Raw genomic sequence first — 22,778 nt, forward strand, 5'->3', positions numbered from 1 at the left:
CCCCCCCACACAAGCACCCCCCCCCACACAAGCACCCCCCACACACACAAGCACCCCCCACACACACAAGCACCCCCCACACACACAAGCACCCCCCACACACACAAGCACCCCCCACACACAAGCACCCCCCACACACAAGCACCCCCCCACACGCACACACACACACTAGCACACACACACACTAGCACACACGAGCACACACACACGAGCACACACACACACGAGCACCCTCCCCCACACACAAAAGCACACACGAGCGCATACAAACCCATGAGCACCCTCGCACACACAAACCTAAGAGCACCCCCCCACACACAAGCACCCCCCCACACACAAGCACCCCCCCACACACAAGCACCCCCCACACACAAGCACCCCCCCCACACACAAGCACCCCCCCACACACTAGCACCCCCCCACACACACACACACACACTAGCACACACGAGCACACACACACAAGCACCCCCCCACACACACACACTAGCACCCCCCCACACACACACACACGAGCACCCCCCCACACACACACACACACACGAGCACCCCCCCACACACACACACGAGCACCCCCCACACACACACACGAGCACCCCCCACACACAAGCACCCCCCACACTCACGAGCACCCCCCACACACACGAGCACCCCCCCACACACACAAGCACCCCCCCACACACACAAGCACCCCCCAACACACAAGCACCCCCCCAACACACAAGCACCCCCAACACACAAGCACCCCCACACACAAGCACCCCCCACACACAAGCACCCCCCACACACAAGCACCCCCCCACACACAAGCACCCCCCCACACACAAGCACCCCCCCACACACAAGCACCCCCCCACACACAAGCACCCCCCCACACACAAGCACCCCCCCACACACAAGCACCCCTCCACACACAAGCACCCCTCCACACACAAGCGCCCCTCCACACACAAGCACCCCCCCCACACACACAAGCACACACACACACACACACACAGACACACAAGCACACACACACACACACACGCACACACGCACATTAAATGTTTTTGTGCCATTAAAAAGAAAGTGCTTTCCGGTGATTATGGATCGTTTAGCTTTTATTATTGCTTGCTTTGCACTGATAGTACATGGTGTATGTACACTGCATATGAGAACGCAATAGATTTTTAGAAATCAAACTTATTGTAGTACACCTTACAATATTTCTTCTGTGAGATTTTGGTCATGCGCACTCAACCTTTTCTTCCCATGTAAACTTTAATCTGTGAAAAGACCCTCTCAACATTGCCAGTTAAGACGAGCAATACCAAAACAGCCACTACACAATTTGCTAGCTCTGGACACTGACATAGCTTCCCATGCCACTACTGGTACACCTGAAGATTGAGATCATCCGGGACAGGTTCTGCAATATATACGTTGAACTTGGGCATATATGCCCTCAGTTATTGAAGCAAAACCAAAGGGGATGATGGACGGAGTGTTGAACAATGCAAGCACTCACCCCCAGTGAACTGATCTGGGTTTAATCCATCATTCTTTAGACATAGCCATATGCAAATCAGTCTGACCCTGTGCCTCCTGGGAAAAGTCCAGCCCGAACTGCCAAGCCAGGTCTTCCCTGGTCCAGAAACAAGCATCCTGGGACCGGTTTCGAGCTCACAGCCCTCATCAGCCAGGATGTCTTAAATCGAGTGGCTAAGTAAGCAAGGGACCTACGTATGGGCATACACTGCCATCTTAGGGCGAACAAAGCAAAACCAAAGGGGATGATATGCAGAGTGTTATCATTGAAAGCACTCACCCCCAGTCAACTGATCTGGGTTTAATCCATCATCATTCTTTAGCTCACTCCACCACCCCAGTTCAGAAATGGCCATATGCAAATCAGTCTGACCCGGAGACCAGCCGTACTGCCAAGCCAAGAAATAAGCCTGACCCGGAAATAAGCATCCTGGGACCAGTTTCGGTCTCACAGCAGTTCGGGCTGGACTGTTCCCATGAGGCAAAGGGTCAGACTGATCTATATATGGCCATGCCTGAACTGGGGTGGCAGAGTGAGCTAAAGAATGATGGATTAAACCCAGATCAGTTGACTGGGGGTGAGTGCTTGCAATGTTCAACACTCCTTCCATCATCCCCTTTGGTTTTGCTCAGAGTCATTGAAGCAGTCAAAAATGAAGCAGCACTTCAGGAGAAAATTAAATTCACCTTTACGGAAGGATCTAGAACTTGTGCAGCAAATCACAGTGAGGCTTCATTGACTTCAAATGCCATGGTTGGTGAAGGGACATTTCTATGAATCATACCAAGCCATTTTCGATACACTGTAAAATAAAAGTTTCTAAATAGCTCAACAATTCCTTTTGGGTACCAAGTGGCAAGCACTTTAACACGGAACATGTTGCAGTGCCAAAGTCACTAAAAGTGTTGCCCAACCTATTCTCAAAGAGGTTTCACAAACTCTAATTATGCTTAACATTTGGTAGGCAAGGGTGTTTTCAGACCTCAGTTTTCTTTTTATATCAACTACAGCAGTCATGGTTTCCTGTACAAATCTAAGAATGCAGTGAGTGTACTTTTTTCACATCACTATCAATATGCAACCAAAGAGCCTGTCATTTCTTGGCATTGGCATCATCACTCAGCAAACATTTTGTAAACGGTTGCCACATGGATAATACAGCATACACAGCCCCAAGGACTGAGAACCACCAGCTCAGAAACACAGTTGGAATTACTTTGATACCACACAAAGGACAAAATGAGAAATATTTGCGTTTTAGGTCCTGCGCTTAACAAAACAGTGCACCAGAATGAGCTAAAAAGTCAATAGCATTCTTCGTTAACTTTGAAGATTGTAAAGATGCAGTCAGCATACCATCTAAAAAGTGGTAAGGATCCTTACAGGGAAGCACTTCAGCCTCGGTATTGAGTTTAACAGGTCATCACAACTTTCATATATATAGCTGGCTCACTGCAAATACAAAATGTCACTCCAATCTTTGCTGAACTTGGTAAGAACCTTTTGCAGCATCATTCCAAGTGACACTGCATTTCGTGTTTTCCAAAAGTCTGATGTAATGTTTTCACCACTATGCAAGGTGCTTGGAGACAGCACTCTTTTCACATATGCTTGTCACTACACCTTGCATTGAATGTTTAAAGCCTGGGGTGTTTGGCAGTTCACCTACTATTAATACTGACTCACTAGAAAAGGGGGCTGATGTCTCAAGGATTTTTACTCATTCTCTATGGGTAAATGGGATGGTACATATTGGGAAAGATTCTTATGAATCCAGCCATTTTACCTCACCGTGAAACAAATTACACAGCCAAAATATCGAATATGATTTTGATATTTCCTGATTCTCTACAGTTTATAAAATATTGAAAGAAGACCTAAAACATGCTTCAAAATCGTGCATCTTACAACCAAAGACCACAAAACTGAAAAAAGGAAAAGGAAACCATATTTTAGCAACATCATGAAACAAAACTCAAGCAGAAAAAGTTAGACCAGTCTTTCTTGCTGCTACCTTTATATAACAAAGCTACATTGTATTGTCCTCTTCAGGAAGAAATAAAAATGGCTGTCACTCCCCTTTTCATTTCTTTGAATGGCAATTAGTTTGTGGCTGTGCAGGTGTTTCTTCAGTGTTTTTACGTTTACACTGGTGAGGGCTATTTCCCTTTCGGTGGGGTTTTATCAGTTATTATAGGTTTAAGCCTAAACCAGGACAGCCTAGTTATAATCACTTTATCAGCATTATTCGCAATGTGCTACCTGTCCACATCTGCATTCAACACCTTGTCAGAAGTAGCAAGCTCTACATAAATAACCATACCGGTAGGTGCCACACAACAGTGGGCAACAATGGTATTGTAAAATTTCTATATGGCTTCACATCCTGGACATGGTCCGGCACAAGGCTACTTTGTTGTAAAAGGTAGATAGTGTGTGTGGTTTTGAAGGAAGCTCCTTGTGGAAAATGTTGGTGAGAAGTGTGATAAGATCGGAGGGTGCTCAAATCACCTCATGGAAAACTTGTGGCTCTGGTTAAGCGTGGAGTAATGCAGAGAAATGGTCATCTTCCTTGTACTTACCATCTGTAGGCAGTTTGCTAAGGGCAGAGCCACTGAAAATGTAATTTAGCAGCTGTAGCATTTCCAGCAAAATCATAGCTTTTCTACATTTGCTACATGATCCATCTAATACATAATTTGCAGATTAATCCAAAAAAAAATTCCATCTCAAACTGACCAAAGTTACTAAAACTGCAGCAACAAGTGTTGCCCCGCTGTAGAAGGCCATTTGCTGAGGATGGCCTACTTTGAGTTCGATATTGCTGTAACTGGGTGTAAACAATTACTAGTGATGTGGAATCTTTGCTCAGACAGTGTTAAGTTTGTAACAAGCATGGACAAAGTCAATAAGACTCGCCTATCGAAGATCTATTAGCTTTGTCACACAAATTACTTACCTTCGGTAACGATACATCTGTAAGAAACATTAGTTAGTGATTGATTCCTTACCATAGAATTACTCCCAGGTGTCAGACTGGATCTGGAAAGTTTTTCAGCAGTACTGCTGTGCGTCGGAAGGTGGCATTGTGCAGCTTTGCATCCGTTGTTGGCGTCATGGTCGCAGAGATGACATTGCAGCAGCTACTTAGACGCTGCCCTCGTGCGCTGATGTCAGTTATGTACACGACTTTCCGTGCCAGGAACGTAGAGCCATGCAAGATACTGACCACTGGTGTATTGAAACAAGGGCCCTGAAAGAGATGACCTTAACACTAGAAATCAGTTCGCAGAACGGGGAGGAAGGGTGAGAGGGTAAGGAATCTATCACTAACTAATGTTTCTTACAGATATATCGTTACCGAAGGCAGGTAACTTGTGCATCTGAAAGAAACAAGTTTGTGATAGATTCCTTACCTTGTAATAGATACCACAGCAATACCAACCCCAGTGGTGGGTCTGCAGACCAATATCACACCAGAAAGTCCCGGAGAACAGAACGGCCAAAGAAGCAGTCTCCACTGACTTACTAACCACTATTGCCTGGACAGCAAAAGTGTGCAGCGAGGCCCACAAGAGTAACCATCTGGTGATAGTCCGTTTGTGTATGGCCAAACCTTTCTTGGCGCCAACGTAGCCAATAAAGAGATGGTCATCCACCTGGAACTGTTGTGTGCGACTGAGGTAAAATGAGAGCGCACGTTTTGAGTCCAGACGGTGGAGCCTCTCTCTCTCTCTCTGGAAGGATGCAGAGGCGAAAGAAGGTTGGCAAAGTAATGGTCTGCCTGATGTGAAAAGCAGTGACAAACTTTGGCAGAAAGGATGGAAGCTTTCCGAGGACAGACAGAAAAGGAGGTTTACAAGAAAGAGCCTGGAGCTCACTCACTCTCCTAGCAGAGGTGATGGCAACCAGGAAAGCAGTCTTCAAAGTTAAGAGCCGAACAGGACGGTTGTGCAGAGGCTCAAAAGGTGCCCACATTCAATATGTAAGAACCAAGTTAAAGTCCCACTTACGAAAGGAAACAGAGAGAAAAGAGGAGTAACGATTTGAGGAATCTATTTACAACAGGGAACTTGAAAAGAGAAGGCTGATCAGGGAGCCTGAGAAAGGCCGAAATAGCAGAAAGGTAGCCCTTGATAGTGCCCAGAGCAGAGCCCAGCTGGACCAAAGAAAGGAGGAACAATAGGACTTCTGAAGCCTTTGCCGTTCACCATGCCACAAATTTGCTCCACGTGCAGGAGCATACCAACTTAGAAAGACATCACAGAATTCAGGAGGCAAGTCGAAAGGAATAAACTACTGCAGCTCAATCTCCACGCAAAGAAGTGGAGGCTGGACAGGTTTGGGTGGGGTACCGTCCCCTGCTGCTGCAACAGAAGATCCTCACGAAGAGGCAGTCGGATCGGGGGAAATCGATGGTCATACCAAGTAGTTCTGAATACCAAACTCTTCGAGCCCAGCCCGGAGCCACAAGAATGACTTGGGCCCGGTCGAGCCTGATGTTCAGCACTCTGGGCAGAAGTGGTTTAGGCAGAAAGGTGTACAACAGACAACTCAACTCGCAACGAAAAGCGTAGCCTAGCGAGTGCTGCCTTGGTTATTCCAACGCACAGAACTGCTGACATTGAGAGTTCTCTTCGGTGGCAAACAGATCTAACCAAGGCTCTTCCCACTTTTGAAAGAGACCTTGTGCCATGTCCGAGTGATGACCCCACTCTTGATCCATCATGCACCTGCGGCTGAGCTCGTCCACCCTGGCGTTCAGTGAACCTGCCGGGTGTTGAACCACCAGGGAAATGCTGTAATGTTCCAGCCATATCCAGAGACGCAAAGCCTCCTGACATAAAGCCTGCTACCCGGCCCTGCCCGGTTTGATGCAGTACCACATGGCGGTGTGGTTGTCTGTTAACACCTGCACTACTCTCCCCTTGAAAGAGGGAAGGAATGCATTCAGTACAAGACGGATCGCCCGAAGCTCCAGAAAGTTGATTTGGAGCTTGGACTCAGCCGGAGACCAGAGGCCTCTGATCGCCGCCTCTCCCATGTAACCACTCCATCCCAGGAGGGACGCATCTGTCACGACTGTGTGCTCCGGTTGGGTATCCCTTGATAGGGATCTGCCATTGATCCATTGCCGGTTCGTGAGCCACCCCTGCAGCTGAAGTACAGTACCCTCCGAGAACAGGACGTATTCGGAAAGGTTCCTCTGATGCTGGGCCCACTGGAACTTCAGGTCCCACTGCAGAGCCCACATATGCCATCTGGCATGAGTGACCAGCAGGATGCAGGAGGCCACGAGGCCCTCAGCCTCAGGGTCATCCTGACCGAAACCCAGGATAGAGGCTGAAAGATCGGAATCTTAGCCAGAAAATCCTGCACTTACAGTTCGGGAGGATAGGCTCGAAAGTGAGTCGTATCCAGAACCGCTCCGATGAAGATGAGCTTCCGAGAGGGAATCAGGTGCGACTTTGGCACATTAATGGAGAACCCCAGCAATTGCAGGAGGTCGGCCGTAGTCTGGAGGTGGGAGATGACTGCCTAGGGCGAGCCCGCCTTGTTGGAAGGGGAGGCTCTCTGGATGGCAGGGGTAGCTACCTCTGGCCACCCAGGGACCCACCTCCTCCAGGAACGTTGCCAAGCGCTTAGAGTCTGACCCTCAGAGGGGAGGGTTAGGCATTTATTGTTGTGTACAGTAAGGTCTCCCCACACCACAAAGGGACACTACACCAGTTTATACGAATAAAGGGTTCTTTATATCACAATTATAATCAGGCCAGCACTGTCCAAGAATATACTATACAATCAGGTGGGGGGTAGGGACTTCCCAGGCACGAGGGAACTAAGGGACAGCTCGGTGGGGTTCTCTGGTAGAAGCGTTGGCCGAACTCCCAGTCCAATAGGAGAGGGGGTCACCAGTACCCGGGCACAAGGTACCCAACGTTGGGCTTGGTTCTTCTGAGCCGTGAAGAGTAGCGGGACGCTGCCGGCTCTCAATCCTGGGGCCACAGGGGTGATTGTTGAATGGCAGAAGCGGGGTGCCCAAGCGGATGGCTCTCAATCCTCGAGCCGCGTGCTATGCTGATACCTCCCGTGCGTAGCGTACCAAGTGTACGACTCGCACTCCGTGGTCTCAGCGATCCTTTCAAGCGGCAAGTACGTGTCGTACTGCTGGCTCGGCTCGCACTCCTCGAGCCGCGGGACACAATGGTGGTTTCAGTGCGTGGCGTACCAGGTTTACGGCTCGCACTCTGTGGTCTCGGCGATCCTCTCAAGCGACAGGTAGGTGTCGTAACGTGGGCTTGGCTCGCACTCCTCGAGCCACGGGACATGATGGGGGTTCTAGTGCGGGGCGTACCAGGTGTACGGCGCACACTCCTGGATCTGCTGTAATCCTCCTAGTCTGCAAGTACGTGTCGTACCACTGGCTCGGCTCGCACTCCTCAAGCCGCGGAACACAATGGGGGTTTCAGTGTGGGGCGTACCAGGTGTACAGCTCGCACTCCGTGGGCTGCAGCGTTCGTTCTAGGCATAGGTACGTGCCAGTGTCGGGCTCGAACTGCGACCAGGTCAGCAGGGCTCAAGCAGGGAAAACAGAGCGTCCTTAGGGGTGAGTGGAGCCGCGACCAAGTCAGCAGGGCTCGCTCCGGGTCCCAGGGGAGATATCCTTCAGATCAAACACAGGATGAGCCGCGAACAGTTTAGCAGGGCTTTCTCAGACAACAACATCAACTCCCCCTTCTAAGCAGACGGGCCCGCCAGTTATAGTCCTTTTTCCTTTGAAGTTCTGAGCTGTCGCAAGCGGGTCTCTGAAGACCCGGTGCTGATTGCAGGCTTCCTGCCAGCTGGCGTCTTGCCCCTTTGAAGTCTTGCCACCGGGTTTCCAGACAACCAGCGGGGAGTGGGGCCATCCCTGGGGGAGGCAGGAGGTGTGATCGAACCATCTTCTTTGGGAGAGGCTCGCTACTCTCAGCAGGGCATGGGGCGTTTGGCGCCCAGGTTTCCTTAGTTCGGGCCCTGCATTGGGGGGGGGGGGGGGGGGGGGGTAACGGAATCAGGAGTCTGGGAACGGGTGAATCCTAAACTAGGCTTTCTACCGTTCTGCTCTATGGCTAGTTTTCATGAACCCGGGGGATCAGGGTGCTACTCTGGGGTGTCTATTACTTCCCCGGGGTCTTTAGGGGTCGGAGAGGACAGAGGACAGGGTTACATCAGGGGGGCCTCGCACGGGGCTACTGTGGGGGCACAGGGCCGTCTAGCTTAAGAGTGGGTCGTGCACGTGGGGGGCTAGGAGAGTAATGTAAGGAGGCCCACGCAGAGGATGCCAGGTCTAACACACCTTCAGCAGCCAGTCATCGAGATAGAGCAAGACTGGAACCCCTGATATGGACAGATGAGCTGCGACCACCACCATCACTTTTGTGAACACCCGAGGGGCGCTGGTATGGCCAAAGGGGAGCATGGTAAACTGAAATTGCTTGTGGCCTACCGTAAACCGTAGGTAACGCCATTGGGCCGGTAGGACGGGAATGTGGAAATATGCATCCTGCAAGTCCAACGCTACCATCCAGTCTCCAGGGTTGAGGGCAGACAAGACATGAGCCAGAGTTAACATCTTGAACTTCTCCTTCTGGAAGAAGCGATAGACGTCCCTGAGGTCAAAGATAGGACGCAGGCCCTTGTCCTTCTTGGGAACCAGAAAGTAGTGGGAGTAGCAACCACGTCCTACTTCTGGCGCAGGAACGCGGTTGATGGCCCCCTTGGCCAAGAGGGCCGCAACTTGATCCCCCGACATGCGGTGGTACTGGGGTGGCATGGCTGGAGGGGTAGCCTCGAAGGGGAGTGAGTAACCACTTCAGGCTATTTGTAAAATCCACCTGTCCGAAGTGATGGTGCACCAGTGGGGGAGGTGATAGAGACTCCTGCCGCCCACTGGTGTTTGATGGGCCTGAAAGATCAGACTAGGAAGGTTTGAAGGCAGTGGTGGCCAGGGTGGAGGTGGACTGACACGCTCGCTGGCCCCCAGGCCTGCCTCGGCAGGTTCCACTATCCGAGGGAGTGCTGAGATTGTGGCTGCGCAGGTATGTGGCTCTGAAGGGAACGTGCCAGTGCGCCCCTTCCGTGGCCACGAAAGGAGCGAAAAAGCAGGAGGCGGAGAAGGGCATGGTGGAAAGGCCCAAGAATTTAGCCGTAGCCCGCGGGTCCTTAAAGCGCTCCAATGCACTGTCTGCTTTGTTGCCAAAAAGGCGAACGCCATCAAAGGGCATGTCCATTAGGGTGTTTTGGACATCCCCAGAGAAACCAGTAGTCCTCAACCAGACGTGGCAACGGAGCGCCACTGTCGTGGAAATCACATTGCCCAGCGATTCAGCGGTGTCAAGGCCACAACAAATCGTGAACTTATCTGCGTCTCTTTCTTCAGCAATAGCTTGAGAGAGCACTGTTCGGGCCTCCTTCGGACACTGAGGCAGCATATGGGCCACTGTATCCCACACAGAGTGGGAATAACAGCCCAAGAGGCAGACAGTGTTCATAGACCGCAGCCCTGAACTGGCGGAAGAAAACTTTTTCTTACCGAACTGTTCCAGTTTCTTGGATTTCCTGTCCGGGGGTGGGGAAGGGAATGCGCTTGGGGACACAGAGGCTTGGACAACCAAGTTCTCAGAGGTGGGGTGTTAGGAAAGGAAAATTGGATCGCCCGGAGCCGGGCGATGGCGTCGGGCCATGTTCCTATCCATAGGAGCCCCTGTATTGGGCCTGGACCAGGTGCCAAAGAAAAGTCTGAAAGTGCATCATCAAAAGGCAGCAGTGGCTCAGCAGAAGTAGCTGCCAGCTGAAGCACTTCAGTCAGGTTAGTCCTGACGGCCACTGTAGGGAGTTGGAGAGCCTCTGCCGCCCTACGCAACACCAAAGCGTAACTTGCACCCTCCTCTGTAGCCACGTTCGGAGGAGATAGCATGCCAAGGTCAGGAGAGTTATCAAGACCACTGGCATCCCGAAATTCCTCTGCCCAGTCCTTGTCAAACTCACACTGTACCGTGAGAGGGTCCTCAGACCCCTCCCAATCCTCCCCTTGCTCCGAAGGCTGATGAACAGGCCGAAAATAAGGAGGGTGGACATAGGCGTCTGAATTGGAGTCGAGCGACGCCGTTCTGGCGCAGTGTCCACATCTGGCTAAAACCAGGGACTTCGTCGTCCAGGGACAATGGCAACGTCGGAGGTGGTGCCGGTGAAGGTGTCACGAGGTCTACCGGGATCTGGGCCTGGATCCGGGGGGGGGTTTAATCGCAGGGCCAGAGCAGACAACGATGCTGGAGCCAGATCTGCAGACAATGCAGAGCGAGGGCCCCCAGTCAGGCTCGTGGGGCCCAAAGAGGCGGCCCAGCTGACAAATTCCTGCAGCTGGGCCGGAGTCGCTAACTGACCCAGGAAACGCGGGTAGGCAGGCGGCGACTGTAGGATCTGCCAGAGCCGCTGGGGTGGCACCACTCACACAGTCAGCCACGACGGGTGAGGGAAAGTCAGAGAGCAATGGCGCTTCTTTGAATTCTTGTGATGCTTCGCCTTACCTGACCCAGAGTGCAAAGACTTCGATCCAGACTAACGATGGTGGTGGTGGCTCCGTGACCAGTCCCTCGAACTCCCAAGGGTTAGGGACCTTGAACGGCACGGAGCAGAGTGCCGCACTTCCAGCAACTTTCGCAACCACTCCCGCAAAGTCTTCGGTGCCATGGCCCAGCAGTCAAGGCACGACTTGGGGACAGTAGAGACACGCGATGAGGGTCCGTCACCGACATCATACGAGGACTTACAACCGGATGTCCCTATGGCACCAAGAGTCAATCGACTTAAAAAACAAAGCCTCGAAAAACTGGGATACCGCTCTCTCTGGATCTGCGCTTGCTGTCGCGGAAAAAGAAAGAACTGACGTAAGCGTGCGAGGGCAGCACTCAAGTAGCTGCCGTGAAGTCATCTCGGACACCACGACGCCACCTTCCGACATGCAGGGGTCCTATGGATGAAAACTTTCCAGATCCTGTCTGATGCCTTGGGGTAATTCTGAGGTAAGGAATCTATCACTAATGTGTTTCTTTCAGATAATGTTTTTGACATGTCATGGCTAAGGGAAACCGCATTTACAACGCAGGTATTAACACGCAATACCTTTACCACACATTTACTTCACAATGCACAGCTTATGGCTGAGATAAAAATAAATAAATAAAATTGCTTTGAAGTGGTTAACACTGGCGGTGTCCTGGTAACTTTGTTTTTTTTAACTTTTGGCCTTTAAAAAAAACCATTAACAAAGAAAAGGGAGAGCTATTTGGCGTTGCCAATCCTTTTTGCCAGGTTATACAGCATAGTTTAAAGTTAAAAAAGCACTAACCCAGCTATTTTTGACCCCATTGTAGAGTTCTTTTTTCCTCCCACTTTCAGCAATGCTGTCCAGCAGCCCACTGCTGTACATCATAGCTAAATAAAAACGGAGTCAAAACATCTTGCATAGGCAAGACCTAATAGCTTTGCCATCTGGTGTCAATTAAGTATAAGTATAGCCTCTACATAGAAGTACTTTCCTGTAGTGGTTCTGTTGTGGGTCATTCATTTTCACTCAATTCCTGGACAGACTTTCACTCACATTTTGAGAGCATATTTCACCTCATATTGCTTTAGTCAAGGTTGTGACAACAAAAAATCAGTGTATAAAGATGGCACTAGAAACATATCCTCACTAAAAACGACTGACAACACTCCAGTTCTTAGTTTTACATTATGATGATATGGTAACATCCCTATAGGAGCCACTGTCTCATGTAGAAGGACAAGGACTACATCATAAACATGTTCAGCAACCATGCACAGGTCCAAAAAAGATATAGGCACCCGTTTTGCTGAAACTGATCTGCCTATGGAAACATACATTATTTAACTCCAAAAATCCATGAGTTAGTGTATTAGTGCATAAACAGTTGATTTTATCTTCTTCCGGAATACCGGAGCAGCATGAAGGTGTGTTAAATGCTCCCAGAAACATTTTGGGTGCTGCAATCAAATCTTACTGAGGTGTTAACATATCACATCCAGGATTACTTAATCTGGATCTGGGATGGGGCTAGAGTTCAGGAAATAGAAGTTAAGTGCTAGGAAATGAGAAGGGCGAGGAGGTGAGGGAAATAATGAAAGGCAACTTGCAAGAGCATTCAAGGGAAAGGTAAGGAGAAGGGAATTTGGTGCAGTAAAGAAGGAAGGGAGAATTGACAAGAGGAATGAGTGGGGAAGGAATTAAATAAACATCTAATTTCTTTATAATAAGTGGAAAAACATTTTTTCCCATGAGATTTCACAGAGCCCCTGAAAAGTTTTTTTTTTATAAGTTTTGAAAAAACTGGCACACTGGGAAAAACCCTACCCACATTCACAGAAAATAGAAACTGAAAAAAAGGTTAACCTAATTATAATTAATAACTGCAAAAAGGATGCGTAGCAACTAACGAAACTAACAAGACCTGCATTTTAACCATAAAAGGAAAAGTGATTAATTTTTAAAAGGAATGGACCAGATTGCCAAAGCCATCTCCTTAATCACCACATGTTGGATTAGGTGACCACCGTCAGCACATTATGCAGTCTTTGCCTTTAATTCTTTTTTCAGAATCATACTGCATTTAATACTAAGAGAGCAGACTTTAAAAATCGAGGAAATTATGCTACAGTTTATGCCAAACTCAGAATCTTTAACGTTGTGCTTAAAGAATTAAGTGGTCGCACTCCCAAGTAGGTTTACTATGAACTTTCAAGTTAGCACATGGCCAGCCGTGACAAATTAGTATTTGAAGGTTAATGCAGCAGTCATCCAAAAACAGTAGTAAGGAGAGAGCCCCTGGGCCAAGTAGCGATCATGATGCTTTTCTATGGAAATGAATGTGTAAACCTTTGTTTTTCATGACAGGAGATAAAGAGGCAGAGTAAAGAAAATCAGAGGCCTGCCTTCATGATCGCCCTAATAGTTTCAAAACTTCTGCCAGGCATTCCCTGGAGACAATTTTGGCAAAGGGAGGGAAAGCTAGACTTGAAAGAGTTTGAACCATAGCATCTGCAAAAAGAGGAAGGAACGGTTTAATTAACATTAACACTCTGTGTCTGTCTTACAACCAAATACTGTCGTCACAGGTAGGATGTTTGTTAAACAAAGGGGAACTTTGATCTCGGAAAGTACACAAAGGTTTCTTAAGCTGTTCATGAGGTTAAAGAGTAAACAAGACATTTTACCCTTTGTTTACTTTAACTTATTCCTTTATTACCTCAAAGTAGAGACCCCATTGGAACACGCCACAAATCGCACTGATTATTGCAGTGTGGCCCTTTGGAGAAATCTGAAGACAGGGTTGCAAACAGAAAGTCACCTTAATGTAGATATTTCATTTTTTAAACGTTCTTACAGACATTCTCACAGGAATCAGAATAGATCCTGCAAACTTCAGAGACTCGGAAATGGAAAGCAGAATAACATATTGCACCTGCAGAGCAGCAAAGGTAGCAACAAGATGCAGAGGGGCCAAGGCACAACCTGGACCACCAATGTCTGTTCAATCTACTCTCCACCGTGAAATGAGTAAGACTGCATGTATAACGGAATATGGAGCTATCAAGTTGTTTACGATAGCTAAAAATGTGCCTGGCCTAAATATATTAAAATTATAATAAAAAGAGGAAATTAAAATAAAAGGCCTGCTGACTTGTGCAGTCTAATATTTTAACACCCACATGGAACTTCAAAGAAAGAATCCACTTGTGTTGTGTATCAAAATCATTGGCACACAAATCACATTTTGCATCATTATAAAGAAAGAAAAACAATCTAATTTTATAAAACATTTGTGCTCACAAATCTTGCACACCATTTTTAAACGTTGATATTCTACTTTCCTAGGAAGAAATGTGAGTCTTTTACAAATGTACCTGGACTGTGGCATTTGAAGAGGAAGATTCAGCAGTTATTTCCTCCACTGAAGTCTCTGGCTCTTTGGTACATTTGCTTACTAGATCCTGAAAGATTGCCAGACGCTCATCACTTCTCTCCTCCAGCAACTCTCGCTCCTTCTTAAGGCTTTCACTGTAATATTAAAGTAGACCACTCAACTTTTTATTAATCCATAACCAAATTCCATCAGTAGCACGTTAAGCAACAACAAAAAGAACTACACGTGTTAACTATTTTGGCATTGAGGCGTAAGAACATTTTCCTAGGTGTGGGTCTCTATTTCAGGCAATGTTGCATTTTTGCCTCTTCTCCAGGCATCTCCAACTCATTTCACCACCACATTCAATCATTTCAATGCCAGGTGGGTTCCATATATCAGAAGCATACTTTTCAAAGTTTTACCATTGTTTGGTATGATTTCCTTTACACCTACATAACTGAGTTACTTACCGTGGTTATTCTCTTTCAGGAGGATACACTATCTTACCTCAGGTTCCTCAACTGTATAATATCCCCGACTGCCAAGCTGGTTCGGGAGAATTTTACAGCAATGCTTCTACACGTCAATAGGCAATGCTGCAGTAGCTCTTTTCGCCCCAGAACATGCACAGACGAGCCACATAAGTGAAACCCTTAAAGTCTAACAGTTTCTTAATCTTTCGTCATCCCCGGTCTCGGACGCAGAACACTTCAACAAATTGCAGGTGACAAAATCTAACTTTTCAATTAATTTCAACCTTTGTTAATAACTACCTAGGCCTGTGCATACATGGATTTAAAAATGATTGTACTTTACCTGAAATCGCTGTCCCTCTGCACAAGTTGCTCAGTAAATTCTTTAGCAATTTCGTTACGGATTTTCAATTCCATGAGCAAGTTTTGCTTAGTCTCATTTACAAGCTTTTTCCGCAAATCTTCAATTAATTCCAGTAGTTGCTAAGAAAAAAAATGGAAAAAAGGAAGACTTTAAATTGTATATAATCAACAAACAAAACATTAATATAGATTTTCTAAGCATGTGGTGAGTTAATATGTCCATGCCAATAACAGTCTACACAACTAATTTTTCTTCCTTTCTTTCCTCTGCTTAGCTAGGAGTGGCCCAAGTTTGACAAGTTGGTTCTACCTGAACCAGAAAAAAATAAAACATTTCCAATTAGCTCTTACAAGTGGTCAATCAAATCCTAAAGCTGAAAACAGTAGAATCCAGTCATACCTTATGTCAGGAATATATAATTCTGACCCCCCCCCCCAAACACTCCGAACCTTGATAATTAAACTCCACCCCACTTAAGTTTTGAGATTCCCAAAAGCAATTCTTCAGCGCTCAATAAGCCTAAGAGTTGAAATTTATTGACTTATGTTTAAACCCCGAAGGTAAGTAACTTGTTCATCTGAAAGAAACAGGTTAGTATTAGGTTCCTTACCTTAGAATAGATACCCCAGCAATACCGACCCCAGTGGTGGGTCTGCAAACCAATACTCACACCAGGAAGTCCTGGAGGACGGAACGGCCAAAGAAGCCATCCCTCCGGATTTGACTGTCCAGGCAGTAGTGCCTCGCAAAGGTGTGCAGCGAGGCCCAGGTAGCCGCCTGGCAAATGTCCTGCAGGGGGACTCCCCGACCCAGGGCAGTAGTAGCCGCCGTGGCCCGAGTGGAATGGGCCTTCAGCCCAACTGGAGGCTCCTTTCTAGCCAAGGAGTAGCACGCCTTGATGCATAAGACGACCCACCGAGAGATGGTCCGTTTATGCACCGCCCGTCCCTTCTTCGCACCCACGTAACCAACAAAGAGTTGGTCATCCACCCGGAAAAGGCGTGTGCGATCCACATAGAATGAAAGCGCACGTTTTGCGCCCAGACGATGGAGCCGCTCTTCATCCTTTGAGGGCTGCGGAGGCGGGAAGAAGGAGGGCAAGGTGATGGACTGCCCGATGTGGAAAGCAGAGACTACCTTGGGCAGGAAAGATGGTTTCGTACGCAACACCACTTTGTCCGGATGCACAGACAGGAAAGGGGGTTTGCAAGATAGAGCCTGGAGCTCACTCACTCTCCTGGGAGAGGTGATGGCAACCAGCAAAGCTGTCTTCAAGGTGAGAAGACAGAGGACAAGAATAAAGTGGCTCAAAGGGAGCACACATCAGGAAAGTAAGAACCAGGTTCAAGTCCCACTGAGGCATCACAAAGGGAACAGGTGGAAACAGTGTGTGATGCCCTTCAGAAAACGAGTTACTATAGGGGACTTGAACAAAGAAGAAGGTTGATCAGGCAGCCTTAGGAAGGCCAAAAGGGCAGAAAGGTAGCCCTTGATAGTGCCCAGAGCAGAACCCTGCTGGGCAAGAGAAAGAAGGAAGAGAAGAACTTCAGAAAGAGGGGCAGAAAGGGGATCCACAGCCTTTGCTGTGCACCATGCCACAAATTTGTTCCACCGGCAGGCGTATACCGACTTTGTGGAGGGACGCCTGGCTGCCAGAATAACATTACAGACTTCAGGAGGCAAGTCAAATGGCCTCAACTGCCGCCGCTCAATCTCCAAGCATGGAGGTGGAGACTGGACAGGTTTGGGTGGAGGACCGTCCCCTGCTGCTGCGACAGAAGGTCCTCCTGAAGAGGCTGACGGTTCGGAGGACCAACTGACCTATTGAGTAGCTCGGGATACCAGTACCTTCGAGCCCAGTCCGGAGCCACAAGGATGACTTGGGCCCGGTCGCGCCTGATTTTCTTCAGCACTCTGGGCAGAAGTGGTATAGGCGGAAAGGCGTATAACAGACCGCAACTCAACTCACGACGAAATGCGTCGCCGATCGAGTGCCGCCTTAGAAATTCCAACGCGCAGAACTGATGACATTGCGCGTTATCTTCGGTGGCGAATAGATATAACCAAGGCTCTCCCCACTGCAGAAAGATGCCTTGCGCCACGTCAGAGTTCAGACGCCATTCGTGATCCATCGAGCACCGTCGGCTGAGTTCGTCCGCCCTGGCGTTCAGAGAACCTGCCAGGTGGTGAACCACCAGGGTCAACCCCCTGATGTTCCAGCCACTGCCAGAGGCGCAGAACCTCTTGACAGAGGGTCCATGACCCCACACCGCCCTGTTTGTTGCAGTACCATATGGCGGTGGTGTTGTCCGTGAACACCTGCACTGCACTCCCTCGGACAGAGGGGAGGAATGCCTTCAGTGCCAGACGAATCGCCCGCGGTTCCAGAAGGTTGATATGGAGCTGGGACTCCGCCGGAGACCAGAGGCCTCTGATCTCCGCCTCTCCCATGTGGCCTTATCAGCCCAGGAGGGACGCGTCCGTCACAACTACGTGCTCCGGTTGGGGAAGGGAGAGGGATCTGCCGCTGACATAATCGCGGTCCGTGAGCCACCACTGCAGCTGTCTTGCAGTGCCCTCCGAGATCAGGACATGGTCGGACAGGTTGCCCTGATGCTGGGCCCACTGAAACTTCAGGTCCCACTGCAGAGCCCGCATCCGCCACCGGGCGTGATGCACCAGAAGAATGCAGGAAGCCATCAGCCCCAGGAGCCGCACCGTCAACCTGACCGAAACCCGGGATAAAGGCTGAAAGATCGGAATCAGAGCCTGAATATCCTGGACTCGCTGCTCTGGAGGATAAACCCGAAACTGCGCAGAGTCCAGAACAGCTCTGATGAAGAAGAGCTTTTGTGAGGGACACAGGTGTGATTTCGGCACGTTGATGGAAAACCCCAGCAGGTGCAGGAGTTCCGCCGTAATCTGGAGGTGGTTGACGACTGACTGGGGTGAGCCCGCCTTCAACAACCAGTCGTCGAGGTAGGGGGAAGACAAACCCCTAACCTGCGCAGATGAGCTGCGACCACCACCATCACTTTCGTGAACACCTGTGGGGCGCTGGTAAGGCCGAAGGGGAGCACGGTGAACTGAAAGTGCTCGAGGCCTACCGTGAACTGCAGGTAACGCCAGTGGGCCGGCAGGACGGGGATGTGAAAGTAAGCGTCCTGCAAGTCCAACGCCACCATCTAGTCTTGCGGGTCTAGGGCAGCCAAGACCTGAGCCAAAGTCAACATCTTGAACTTCTCCTTTCGGAGGAAGCCGTTGACGTTCCGTAGGTCCAAGATAGGGCGTAGGCCCCCTTTGCCCTTCTTGGGTACCAGAAAGTAGTGGGAGTAACAACCACACCCTACTTCTGGCCCAGGAACGCGCTCGATGGCCCCCTTGGCCAAGAGGGCTGTAACTTCCTCCTGCAGAAGTCGCAAGTGGTCGCCCGACACGCAGTGGTACTGCGGTGGCATGGCTGGAGGGTCGCCTCGAAGGGGAGGGAGTAGCTCTTTCGGACGATTTACAGCACCCACCTGTCCGATGTGACGGTGCGCCAGTGTAAGAGGTGATGGCGGACCCTGCCCCCCACTGGCGTCACATGGGCCTGAAAACTCGGAAGGTTTTGAGGCGGATGCTGCGGGAGCGGGTGCGGACTGGCCTCGCCGTTGTCCCCGACCGCCTCCCCGGCGGTTTCCACGGCCGCCACCGTGCTGAAGATTCTGTTGAGGCGGCGTGTGGCTGGCGGCACGTGTGCGGGCGCCCCTTTCTTGGCCACGAAAGGAGCAAAAGGCACCCGACTGCTGGCGCGGGACCGAGAGGCCCAAGGACTTGGCCGTAGCCCTGGAGTCCTTAAAGCGCTCAAGCGCGTGGTCTGCCTGGTCGCCAAACAGGCGACGCCCATCAAACGGCATATACAGAATAGCCTGGACATCGGCCGAAACATTGGCGCACTGAAACCAGGCGTGGCGTCGAACCGCCACTGTCGTAGCCATCGTTCTGCCGAGTGTATCGGTGGTATCCAGTCAAACCAGATAGAGTACCGTGCCGCATCTCGACCCTCCACTAGGGCTTGGGCGAGTTTAGCCCTGACCTCCTCAGGGCATTGTGGCAGCACGTCCGCAACCGTGTCCCACAGGGTGTGGGTGTAGCAGCCCAAGAGGCATGCAGTGTTGACTGACCGCAGTCCCAGACTAAGGGACAAGAACACTTTCTTGCCAAACTTTCAAACCTCTTGGATTCCCTGTTGGGAGGAGTCGACGGGAACCCGGTCTGGGAATTAGAGGCCTGGATAACCAGGCTCTCGGGGGTGGGGTGGGTCGACAGGAAGCTTGGGTCACTCGGAGCCGGGCGGTAGCGTCTGGCCACGTTCCTGTCCACTGGCTGTCCTGAGGCGGGCTTGGACCAGGTGCCCAACAGAACATCAGATAAGGCCTCATTGAACGGCAGCAGAGGCTCGACCGAGCTTGACTGCGGTTTGAGGACCTCGGTGAGGAGATTAGTCCTCACAGCCGCTAAGGGAAGCGTAAGGTTTAAGGCCTTAGCCGCCCGCATCAGCACTACGCTATAGGCTGCCCCCTCCTCCGTAGCCACGGTAGGAGGGGAGACAAAACCAGTGTCTGGAGAGAGGTCCAGGCCGCTGGCCTCCCCAAGCTCCACTATCCAGTCTGCTTGGTCCGGACACTCCCGTGTCAGAGGGTCCTCAGACCCCTCCCAGTCCTCTTCGTCACCCAATTCCTGGTAGCCAGGATCAACAATCGGGGCCCGTTCGTGGAACTGGAATGTACCTAGAGCTGTCTCATACGGCTCCCAACGGGGCCGTGTCGACGGCTGAACGGGAGCGACAGAAGGACTGGGGCCGGCGTCGACCGGGACACCCTCGGGGACGGCGCCGGTGAGGTCATAAGACGGCGTCGACCCGGATCCGGTCGGGGTCCTGGGGCGCCGGGACCGAAGTCACGGTGATGGATCAAGCCCTGATCTTTGGACTGGGTAAGAGTGGTCTGCTTAATTCAGACACTCTGTTCATCACCACCCCCTTTTCTGAATCATGTTTCCTTCCCAGTATAAGAATTAGCTTGGTAGTTTGGTCTGCCCTGTTCCCATGATGCACTGGGCCAGGGACAGACTAATTTGCATGTAGCCAGGTTCTGAGCTGGGATGGTGCAGTGAGAAAAAAACGGTGATGGACAAGCCCTGATCTTTGGACTGGGTAAGAGTGGTCTGCTTAATTCAGACACTCTGTTCATCACCACCCCCTTTTCGGGACCGAAGTCACCGGCAGCGCCGGGGCCGAAGCCGTAGACGGCGTCGGTGCCGGAGCACCCGACCCGCTAGGCCCCGGAGCCGGGCCCACAGGACCCGAAGGCGCCCTGGGGCCCGGTGGAGAAGAGAGCAACCTCATGGCCATGAGGTACTGCTTGATCTCCTCCCGCGTCGCATCTTGCTCAGGGACCCGAAGGCATGGGGCAGGATGCGGCGCCAGCGACTTCGGCTGAGCCGCGTGGGTGGTGCCACCCAAAACCCCGGCCGCGGCGAGCGTCAGGGCCGGTCGGAGGAGCGATGACACCGCTCCGACCTCTCATGCCTCTTACCCGAGGAGGAACCAGAAGACCGATGCCGACTTCCGGAGCTGCGAGGGCTCAGACCCCGCGACCGGTCCCTCGACCTCCCGTGAGACCGGGACCTCGAATGGCTCGGGGCGACTGCCGGAGCTCGAGCCGCTTGCGGGACCGCTCCCGCCTAGCCTTCGACTTCAGGGCTCGACAGTCGGAACAGGATCGGTCGTCGTGGTCGAGGCCTAGGCATTGCAGACACCGGAAATGGGGGGGGTCGGTATTCGATATCAGTCGACTACACTTCAAGCAGGGTTTGAACCCGGGCATCCCTACCGGCACCTGAAGAGTCGAGAACGACTTGAAGAGGATCAAAAATGATCACAAAGTTTTAGTCAAAAAGTGACTAAGGGGTAGAGCTTCTCCGGATCTGCGCTAGCTGGCGCGGAAAAAAGAAGAACTGACGTCAGCGCACATGGGCGGCGTCTAAGTACTCCGACGACGTCCTTCCGGCGCAGACAACGCCGACGACTGACGCGGAGCCAGAGACGACGCCTAACGACACGCGGGGTATTGCTACGCAAAAATTTCCGGATCCAGTCTGACGCCTGGGGATTTTCTAAGGTAAGGAATCTAATACTAACCTGTTTCTTACAGATACATATGAATATGACAGTATAAACACACACGTTATCTCACACACACAACATAATTCAATTCGTATTTCAAGAATTTTTACTTGTCAATGTGCGTAATAGCACCTCATGGTCTCAGGGGGTGGCGGTGTCTCCTTTGAAAAAATCCTGTCACGAAGGATAAATCCTTTGTGTATTCGTAATTCTTGAAATACAAATTGAATTATGTTGTCGTGTGTGTGAGATAACGTGTGTGTTTATACTGTCATATTAAGTTCTGTGTTTTCATGTGTGAATTCATGCCACATACCACCACTTGTGTTTATTATTCTTCTAGGTACAATCACTGGAACGTTGAAAGCTTGCACGCACCAATATGGAGCAAACCACCCATATTTACATGCAGCATGGAAGAAATATTGTGTACCCCCGCTCAAAGGAGAGGGCTTTATATCTAATGTTTTTCCATTTATATTTCAGATATACTACGAGAAATAGGAATCTTATGTATTCAGACGCATGCTTTTATTAGTAGCAGCGTTGACTGTTTTTCTTCATTTTTTCCTTATCTTTAACTTCCTATTAAGGTTTAAGTAGGAGTGGCAAACAAAGGGCTGGTCCCTGTGTGGTCCTGAGAAAGAGCTAGGGGAAGCTAGAAACATGTCGACCATACACTGATTCCCTTCACATTATAGATTGGTACACAGTGTCTACCCCACTTTTAACCATGCCCACCTAGGAGCAGGAATAAAAATTATTTTAGGCCCACTAGAACGATTTTTTTAAATCACCAAAACCCACTCCACGTCACATTGTACTACACATAGTCTTTCACAAAAAAGTGCTCCTACGTAATTCCGCAAGTCGTAGCACGTCCCAGTTCGTAGAGAGCTGGGATGGCCCCAAAGATGAAGCATGTCACCATGGGGAAACCCTGGTGAGTGAGGGGACTCAGGAAAGAAATTCTTCTTTCTTTTGGGCTTCTTTCTGACTACATCGGCTAGTAGCCTTAACCACGAAATAGGTCTTGTAACCCAACACTTTAGTCTTTCTTTTGCCTTCATGCCGGTCTGTAGAAATTGTAATGTATGTGGTGCAGCTTCGCATTGGTGCAGCACTCACTATGATCGAGGTTGTAAAATCAATAAAAAAAGTTCAATCTGAAAGACCCTGATGCACCGCGCAGAGATATGAAATTTGAGGGAAATGAAGAAATGTATACCAACTGGTCAGTATCCTGAAAGTGAACCATTTTTAAGAGAAACCTGGATGACAAAGA

At 50.0% G+C, this 22,778-nt stretch overlaps 1 protein-coding gene across 1 annotated transcript in view; it reads right to left on the minus strand.

Moving 5' to 3' along the window:
* Positions 1–22,778, minus strand: part of KIF20B (kinesin family member 20B) — an 870,233-nt gene that overhangs the window by 561,181 nt on the left and 286,274 nt on the right. The window contains exons 14-15 of the mRNA XM_086921981.1: positions 15,307–15,446; positions 14,489–14,642 (exon numbers count right to left, since the gene is read on the minus strand). Coding sequence (XP_086778107.1) covers positions 14,489–14,642; positions 15,307–15,446 — 294 coding nt within the window. The remainder of the gene's footprint in view (positions 1–14,488; positions 14,643–15,306; positions 15,447–22,778) is intronic.

The sequence above is a fragment of the Lissotriton vulgaris genome, chromosome 5 (genome assembly GCF_964263255.1).
Source record: "Lissotriton vulgaris chromosome 5, aLisVul1.2, whole genome shotgun sequence".
Classification (NCBI taxonomy): Eukaryota; Metazoa; Chordata; class Amphibia; order Caudata; family Salamandridae; genus Lissotriton; species Lissotriton vulgaris.